The following is a 9,765-nucleotide window of genomic DNA, read 5'->3' on the forward strand; positions in this document are numbered from 1 at the left end:
AAGGCGTGGTGTTCGCGCGACAGTCGTTATATGTCAGTGCGAATATTTACTTCTTCACTTAAATTTTAAAAGCACACTGCTATCTTTAATGACAGACAAATGAGGGGAAACACCAACTGCTTGTTACACATCTGCTCAACAATTTAAAAATGTTAAATATTTAAATACTTTGGTCACGTGAACAACTGTGCGCAGACTCAGTGTGCACGGACTGGGGGGTGGCAATATATCCGGAAGACAGATGGAATAAACCATCCATAATTTTTTTACATGCTTATTAGAAGCTAAGAAATAAGACTAAAGTAAATGGTCGACTGAGCATATTGACTTCAGGCTGTCTCCTCATCTACATGCTGAATTATAGCAGCGGAGCCTCAATGAGGAAACAGCGCAAGAAATAGTCAAAGTCCCGAGTGGCAAGAGCAACAGCTCCTCGTAACCGTTCATTACAGACCAGCAAAGGTGAAAAGAAAAGGCACAACTCTCCTGAAGCTTGCGCATAAGAGGTAAGATCTGTTTAGTCTTTTATTTAAGTTCATACAAGTGGTTAGTTGTGTTTTCCAAAGAGTTATCATTTGTTGCGTTGTCTTTGCGTTGGTTTGTGTTCATGTTTTCCCCTCTAACGTCACCTCTGCAAAGCCATCTTGCATAGCTACTGTAAAAACTGCAAGCTTTCTGTTAAAGATGTCACCCCGAGCTCAATGAAACGACCTTGCTAATGCTTTGAAAAAGGTAGATTTATATTTTTACAAGAACAACAGTTCTGATAAAAGAGTATCTATTCTTTTCCTGTTTGATAAACTCTTTAAAGTTACATACTAAACAAAAACTTAGAAAGAAAATAAAACTGTGTAATCGCCTTTATAATGCTTTTTTTTATGATGCTTTGATATTTATCTGACTCTATATTTGTTTATTTATCCTTTACTGTATTTTGTCCTTTCAATGGACAATGAATTATGCAGGGTTTTCGCAGTTCCTTAAAAAGTCTTTGGAAACATTGAATTCATTCAGCGTGAAAATGCCTTGATTTGTATTTAAAGTTTGTTGTATCAGTCTTTGAAAAGTCTTAAAAATGCTAAGACGTGGGAAGAAGGGTTTAATATATTGTGTTTTTTACGCTGCCTTGTGAAATCTCAAAGTAATAGGGACATTTTTTCTTAATTTGTTACATTTAATTATTTATTAATTTAAGTAAAATTGCTCTAAAAAATGTATTCTGATTGGCATTAAAACAGTCTTAAAAGTCATACATTTATCTTGGCATGCAGTGTAGATATTTTGTTTATCTAAGTGTTTAACAAAAAAAAATGTAAAAATGTTACTACACTTTGCAAACTTGCCTGAAATCCAAACCACCCTCACGGAGCTACTTTTTTTTCTTTTTTCTTTTAATCTCTGTCCAGGTCTGTAAGACAGTGAACCATGAGATTGACAGGTTGGTTAAAACTTTTACTGCATTTTATTCCACTTTAATGGGAACTGGTTTGTGCAGTATTAATCGGATCTTGTGTCTCGTTTGAACTGGTATGTCGGGTTTCTATTGACAGGTCCTCTCAGAGCTTTGGCTGTGCTCCTGCTGGTGGGACTCACCTGGCTGCTGGCACACACTTTATTCGGAGGGGAGAGTGGTTCATCTGTGCGCCATTTCTTCAGCGGTAAGAGAAGTCAATGAATTAGTTGAGAATAGGGCTGTTGCAGTTAATCGATTCGTTGTTAACTATTAGATTAATCGTCAACTAATGTGTTGACAGATTAATAGGTTTGAGTTGGGTTTTTTTTAAGGAAAAATGATCTGATTTCAGCTTTTTAAAGGTTATTTTATTTTTTTGATCTTTTTTACTCCTCTGTCACAGTAGATTGAATATGTCTGGGTTGTGAATCAATTTGTTTTATTATTTCTTATTAACCATTTTGTTACATTTTATCAACCAAACATCTTATCAGTTTATCAAGAAAATAACTGACTGATTAAATGGCAATGAAAATAATCTTTAGATGCACCCTAGTTGAGAAGAATATATCAACAAAAATGGCGAGAATTCACTGGTTCTTGCTGCCAAATGTGAGGATTTTGGGAGTTGCTCTGTTTTAAATAATTGAAAGTTGAATATATTGGAGTTTTGTACTGTTTGTTGTGCAAAAAAAAGTAAGTGGAAGACATCACCATGGGCTCAGGCAAACAGTGACAAGCATTTTCTGTTTCTCTGACATTATAAAGAAAAAAATAATTGTGATTAGACAAATTATAAATGCTAATGTAATGTGTGAAGTATGTTTGATGAAGGTCTTGTATATAATGTGATCAAACAAAGCCTTTCTAATGAACTGAGTGTGACAACTGTGTGTTTTTCAGGTGCAAGTGAGGAACCAACACCTGGTAAGTAGAAACAAAAATGATATAATTAGTCTTGCTGTCAAGTTTAATCATGATAATTTTGTGTATTTATCATCTTTGTTATCACCGCTGACTAACATATCATATATTTGAACAGAGCCACGCCCTCGAAGGTACAAGTGCGGACTTTCAGCGCCCTGTCCTCCTAAACATTTAGCTTTCCGCCTGGTGTCTGGTGCTGCCAATGTCATCGGGCCCAAAATCTGCTTGGAGGACAAGATGTGAGATTCAGTGCTTACCAGTATCTTCCTGTTCATCTATGTCTGTGTCTCCCCTTCTGTCTGTCTGTCTGTCTGTCTGTCTGTCTTTTTTGTTTAGTTTTGTTTTACACTCTGTTCTTTTTTTCCTCTGTGCTGTCATAACGAGGCCTCCAAGCCTGTCTGGGGAGCTGAATGCAAGTATTCTTTCAGTCTGTCTGTCCCCCATTTCTTTGTTTTTGTCTCAAGTCTTGGCTCTTATTACATTTTATTGTTATTGTATCTCAAGTTCCAGGCAGCGTGTATAAGTATGTAGATTGATGCATTTGTGCTAGGCAGAGAAGTGGCTTCAGCTCATGTCTCAACAGTTTGTGTTTCTCTCTAACAGGTTAGTTAGCAGTGTGAAGAACAATGTTGGCAGAGGACTAAACATAGCTTTGGTGAATGGTAAGAGTGTTCTCATTCACATTTTAACCGGCTTTGTTGCATTAATATTTTAAGCTCCTGTTAATTGTGTTATTTTAACTTTTGGCTGATGTGTTTTTGCTCCAGGGGTGACAGGAGAGCTCTTGGACACAAAAACTTTTGATACATGGGCAGGAGGTAATAAAAACCAGACTCTAATGTATAGTGCATATTTCACATATGGTACATATGGTTTGGCAATAACAAGCTATAAAGCACAGTTCAAGGCTCATTTGATGTTCGTTCTCAGATATTTCGGACCTGTTGAAGTTTCTCCGGCCGCTCCATGAAGGAACACTTGTGTTTGTGGCTTCCTTTGATGATGCAGCTACAAAGTAAGAATCCATGACGTGCTGTCAGTTTCAGTCCAGCACCCCTTTCTTTTCCCCCTAGATGCACCTCTAAGCGATTTTCACAGAGAAATTGTCAGCTGAAGCTAAAGAATAGTTCATGCTCTAACTTGAAAAACAGTTTGTAGAGTGAAATATTTATGTGGTACTGTGACAGAGAATAGCATTCAAATAGCACATACTTTCACAGCTTAGCATTAGTAGGATCAATTTCCAACCGGTCTTTTAAACCAATAACTGATGGCTGTTAGTTCATCTTTTCAATCAAATGTAACATTATACACTCCACTTATATAAGAATCAATACATTAATTCATTCAAATGTCATTAAAATCTCACGCAATATTAAAATATAGCATTGAAGGTCCAGTCTGAAGGATTTAGGGTTATCGTCAGAAATTGTATAAAATATTCATAACTATGTTTTCATTCATTAATAATCACCTGAAAACAAGAGTCATTGTATGTCCGTTACATTAGAACGAGCCGTATACATCTACAGACGGAGCAGGTCGTCTTCACGGATGTATAAAGAGAGCTTGATATGGATTTGGAGGTGGGATCCCAGTCATTCCTATGACAGCTGCTAAATGGTGCATTAAGCCAAAAAAGTTTAACTGCTGTGGATAAAAGTACCCAGATGATTGGCGCAGCTTCTGCTTCATTTGGCCCACGGAGCAGGCGCACTAGAGACTTCAGCCAGCCGAGCTAGCTACTTCCGGCTCAGCACTCTGCTAACTGAAATGGAGATCAAATTGTTAAATCTTGTCGTTCTTCCAGACTTTAAAAATGTTATCGGACTGAATGGATCAAATCCTGATAGTGAATCAAGTCATTTAACGGAGGGCTGTGATGCTCAAAAAATTATCCTCTGATTTACAGGCGTCTCTTTTCCCATGGTAGTCTGTGGAAAAATGTCTTTTTGGATCCAAAGGTGTCACGTAACGGGCTCAGAAGCTGTAATTTCACTGCATGGCCACTATGAAAATTGACTTCAAAACCTGGTGCACTTCCTGGGGGCCTGATCTACCTCCACAGGAATCCAAAAATTTGTTAATACACTAGCTCAGGATGGAAAAACTAAACACTAACTCTAGACAGGGCTATTGGCTTTATTCCTCGTCAGCCACCATAGTTCTCTGACATGCTTGGCACATGAGAGAAGTTTCACTTTGCTGCAATCTTCAACTTCTATGCTAAATGCCACTAAATGCTGCACACTGGACCTTAAAAGCCTAGAAGACTATTTGCCATAACTTAGATTAGGTACTCCAGCCAACAGTTAATAACATGAGGAGTCACTTGCTTAACAAAGTGCTGCAGAAATCAGTGCAAATTTGCATTTGGGACATCTTTGAAGTTAAACACTGTTAAAGAGCAAAAGCTCCAGTTGTAACTGCAGTGAGCTGGCCAGTCGAGAATTTTAATCCGAGGATAAAATGCCCTGTACGTAATGACATGCTTTTGTGGTGTCAAGAATAAAGATTTATTTTTAATATTACATTTATGACATTTTGGCTAGTTAGTGTGTTGATGAGCACTTGATGACTTAAAAAAAAATAGCATGATTGCAAATCCCTCCATTACCCTCAAAAGCCTTATGGCTTAAAAACATACCAGTGATTAAATTTCAGAGTTGAACCAGAAAGTTTCATTGTGAGACCTTGTTAAATCCCAGTAGGAGCCTACTTAGAAATTGTAATGATCCTCATTTAATTTCGGTAAACTTTAACATTTAACCTGTAATTCTCTTGTTTAGAAGAACAGCAAACCCACTTAATGAACATTAACCTGCTATTTTATCTTCATTTCTGGCTGACAGGTTGAACGATGAGTCTCGAAGGCTGTTTGAGGAGCTCGGAAGCACGGCAGTGAAGGAGCTGGCCTTTAGAGACAGCTGGGTGTTTGTCGGAGCCAAGGGTATTGAGAACAAGAGCCCATTTGAGCAGGTACGTTAGTATTTATGCTCATCAAAAGCTAAGGGTAGAGATCATCAGCTCCTTTGACCTGACACAGATCTCCCTGCAGTTAACTGCTTACAAATACCAGAAAATAAATCCTCCTACAATGCAAAAGATTCACCAGACAATACTAGCAAGATTTGCTGCACACAGTTACAATGGTATCATGATAGAGTGGATTACTGATATGTAATAGAATAAGGAAGGGATATACCCATGTAGCAATAACACAAGAGAAAGTCTTTTAATATTACTGGTAGTGTATACTGTAGATAAAGTACTGCAATAGACACTAGTTGTTTAATTATTTTTGTGTTACTCTGCAGCATTGCCTGAGATGCATTGCCATGTAATTGTCAGTTTACAATATAACATTAAACCTTGCAAATTCCCTTTGTTGCTAAAAGGATTGGTACATTCATCTGAATGATGTTTACATCATTATGTATTCATAATGTAATTTATATGTGAAATGATTATGTACTTAACTTGAACCCTAGAATATGTACAACCTCCATGATAAAAATAAAATTATAAAAATAAAACCTTGCATATTCCCACATATCAGCACAAAAAAAGGTGCAATAGGAGAATGTAGACGGCACTGGCAGTAAGCTCAAAATAAAACTACATCTAAATGCAAAACAATATAGAAGATGTGATACTGCCTAATACAAATAGGAAATGCCTCACAATAGGCCTTAATCTTAGAAGAGACACAGTGATGGTGGCAGATTTAATGGAATATGACATCCACACAATTACCATTTGTAAATCAGTTAGTCATGCTGTGTTACCTTTAAGAAAACATGGAAATGACAAACATATTAATTTATGATTAATTCAGACAACATTTAACAACGAACACATGTTGTACTGCACGAGTTATGTGACAGTTTATCAATATAAGTCCCACTCATCCAGTTGTATGCTCAGTACTTCCCAGACACATGCATTTTTGCCAAAAAAAACTTAATAGTAGACTCTGGCTTTGAAGAGAACATAGTTAAGTGGCACTTTCAGTCTTAAACAGTAATAGTTTAGTGAAAATGCATGTGTTTGGGAAGTACTGAGCATCATTGTTGCCAGATGTACGCTAATCATCGTATTTGTACAATAACTTTGCCCTCTGTATGTCGTACGATCAATAATTCCAAAATTGCCGTAATATACGATAATTTGACCATTGTGACACTTATAATAAGCTCTTAGTTTAGTTTACATGTCTAATTTTAACTCATTTCCTGGCTCCTACATCTGTGTTTACGCATCACTTCTCACATGATCTCCTTACCGCCAATCGTGTTTGATGTAGGCCAAAGAACAGCCTAGAACAGAGCAGTGAAGACTGAGAAAAAGCTTCTCAGTGAAGAAGTGGGTATGGGTAGATTTGGAGATGTGTCAAAAAAAATTGTTTACTAAAGTTAGGAATTTAACGCATTCGTTCTTGTGATTGTGACTCGGGTATGATATTTTTTCTCAAAATATGAAAGTTTTGGGTCTCTGGCATGATAGTCTAACATTTACAATCTGGCAGCACTGCTGAGCATGCACTTGGATAAAAGACTCTCGGGTTTTACTGCAGGAGTTGTGTGGGAGTTTGTAAATAGATGTCTTGATACAGTTTTGCTGTTGTTAAAGTGATCCCCTATCAATCAGTAAACCAATATGTCTTCACGGCATGACTAATTGATGTACAAATGGTAAATTTGTGGTCGAAGTATTTCTTTAAAAGGAAAACAAAACACTTTAAATAGCATAAGTGCCTTTAATGGTCCAAATGCACTCACTCAAGTCACTTTCACCAAACCGTGGCTTTATAGCAGATTAGTACAGTTTATTTGATGTTTTTTATCACTAAAGCAGCAGATATATCTCACGGGGAGCAGTTTTTCCAAATCTTTTTTGAGGTTTTTTGGGTTGTTTTTTTTAATCTGCCTATTGCACCGAAAACTGAAGAACCTGTACGAAATAATTGATGAGAAAGTGTAATGTGACTTAAAGTTGAATCACTGTGTTACAGACAAATCTAATGTGATAGCAGTAATGTGTTACACTGATGATGAATGGCAATGCTTCTGTCCTTGTACCTTATACATTGTACACATTTGTGATGTTTACATTTGTTTGCTAATGCAGTTGAAAACAGGCTTTTGTGAAAACTTGTTTGTTGAAGCCCATCTCGGAGTGTTTTGTTGACATCAGTTCTGTTTTGCTTGCGGTTGTTTCCATTAGCGTATGAAGAACAGTAAGAGCAGCAACAAGTATGAAGGTTGGCCCGAGTCTCTGGAGATGGATGGCTGTATTCCTCTGCGACCTCCCCTGGAAGGATAGCTCTGCCTCATACTCTCTCGGCTACAGTACAGTAACACCTGGATTGGCAGCAGTGGATCCAAATGACTGTTTACAGAAAAGCCAGGGAGCTGCTGAGTGACTGAAACCATCCAAGATCTTGTTCAGAAACAGCATGTTATCCCCCCTCTTGTGGCAGAGACATGAGTCAACTGCAAAGATTGTCTGGGGACTTGATATATTTAATATTGCTGGAACTTGTTATAGTGGATTTGTGCATTAAACTTTGTGAGCCACTTTTGAGTTGAAGTAATGTAGAAATGAGGAAAATGTATGTGTCAGGTTATGGGAAACTTGAGAGGCCAAATGCTTGATAACCAAAGTGTAAGAGCGACATGTGAATGAATGCAGCTGGAGTAGGTCTTCCAAAGCCATTGTAGGAAATGGGCATATTTCCTCTCTGCAAGCCTGTCTGTAGGGTGTCAATATTCTGTGCACGATATTTGATGTTCTGCAAGCAAAAGACGCACCTAACTGGTTTTACACTTAGGCATTTGAAAACCTAATCCATGTCAGCATAAGAAAAATACATCAGAGGTATACTAGTAGTTTAAATGTCCTACAAAGCAACAGGCGTGTAGGGAGATTTTATATTTAAATTGGTTAATATATTTTCATCCTGTGATACATATTTCAGTGATATTGTTATGCCTAGTGTTAGCTGCCATTGTTTCCATAGAACTTGATGCACTGCAGTTATTGTTTGCCACATGTTTACAGATTTCTTCAGTCGAGTTTGGCCTAGTTTATTTTCCTCTGGTAAAACTATTTATTTTAATACTTTATTAGAAACCAGATACATAGTGTGGGTTCATCTTAACGGCACCCATAGTTTTTATGTTGTCTCAGGCCTGCGAGCATCTTTAAACCGAGCGCTTTGTTTATCGATTCAACCTAAATGTGTGGTTGCGTATGTCATTTTTTATGTTAAATGTATCCACCAAGTCTAACAATGAAGGAAATGTTTAGAAATAAACCCATTATATTACACGTGCGGTTAGAAGTCCACTTAAGCTGCGATTGTCTGAATTATGTTACCTCTAAGTGTAAAGACTTTTCTACAACGCATCACAGTCTGTCTTTATATTGTGACAACAATACTGATGAATAAAACTCTAAATATTTCTTGTGGGGGGGTTTTTTGTTGTTTTTTTTCTCTTTCTCTTGTGAGTCTTGAGGGGTTTTGAGTCAACTGGCATACTTGAAGAAATTCACCAGAGGGCGACAAAAGTCAAGCCTCACTGGGGTTACTCGGTTCATTCTGCTCAAGGCAGCAGCTTCACAGAGCGTATGGTGGTGATAACCACTGCGGTCTGAATGTGGAACATTTCAGCTTCGACGGTCAATTTAGTAAAAGCACAGAATCTTGTTGCACCTTGAATTTACTGGCTGTAACGTAATAATGTAATAAAAACACGATCAATTGCATTGTTCCATTGAGATATATTATGGGGCCTTCAAGTGCTGTTAGAAAAATCGTGATTTCGGGTTTGTATTTACGAACGAGTTCAGTGTTCTTATGGACTGTGGGATATGTGGCCATTTTTAAAACCTGTCCTATTGCCGCTGTTACAAGATAAGGTGCAATCTATTTCACTCTTAGAATTTAAGGGTAATAAAAACAACAAAAAAAAAGGAAATAGAGGTAGCTATTAAATGGAGAGCCTCCACGTCTCACATATACATCATTTAAAAAAGTAGGCCTACCTTTATACCAGTACTGTACTAAGGAAAAATTCTGAGCAACCTGCAATTTACTTCAGTATTTATGTTATGCTTCTTTACACTTTTACTTATCTGCATATCAGAGTAATATTGCACTTTTTTTTACACCTTTTTAAATTTGACATGAACAGTATCTAGATAAATATAATAATTTATTTACCTGATCTTTAAAATAGAACCACAGAAGCAATCAGTGGTGAAAAAGTACTTAATTTTTTAAAGTAAAAGTAGCGACACTATATTGTAAAAAAAAAAAAACAAAAAAAAAAACCAACTTAGAAATCTATAAATTATATTATTGGATTATGATTAGTGAT

The 9,765-nt window shown here is 36.9% G+C and overlaps 1 protein-coding gene across 1 annotated transcript; it reads left to right on the top strand.

The window, feature by feature from the left end:
- Nucleotides 1-223: 223 nt before the first annotated feature.
- fam3a (FAM3 metabolism regulating signaling molecule A) lies at nt 224-8,848 on the top strand. Its single transcript, XM_042491756.1, has 10 exons — nt 224-506; nt 1,407-1,438; nt 1,551-1,658; nt 2,357-2,380; nt 2,496-2,619; nt 2,984-3,042; nt 3,148-3,198; nt 3,311-3,395; nt 5,233-5,359; nt 7,607-8,848. The coding sequence occupies exons 2-10, from the start codon at nt 1,426-1,428 to the stop codon at nt 7,703-7,705; spliced, it is 690 nt and encodes a 229-aa protein (XP_042347690.1). The 5' UTR covers nt 224-506; nt 1,407-1,425; the 3' UTR covers nt 7,706-8,848.
- Nucleotides 8,849-9,765: the final 917 nt, after the last annotated feature.

Source organism: Plectropomus leopardus, chromosome 8 (assembly GCF_008729295.1).
Source record: "Plectropomus leopardus isolate mb chromosome 8, YSFRI_Pleo_2.0, whole genome shotgun sequence".
NCBI classification, from domain to species: Eukaryota; Metazoa; Chordata; class Actinopteri; order Perciformes; family Serranidae; genus Plectropomus; species Plectropomus leopardus.

Bases quoted from the DNA above. Each gene is read 5' to 3' on its own strand.
- fam3a (XM_042491756.1), top strand. The intron at 3,396-5,232 runs GTAAGAATCCAT...TCTGGCTGACAG, and splicing joins TTTGATGATGCAGCTACAAA to GTTGAACGATGAGTCTCGAA. The intron at 5,360-7,606 runs GTACGTTAGTAT...TGTTTCCATTAG, and splicing joins ACAAGAGCCCATTTGAGCAG to CGTATGAAGAACAGTAAGAG.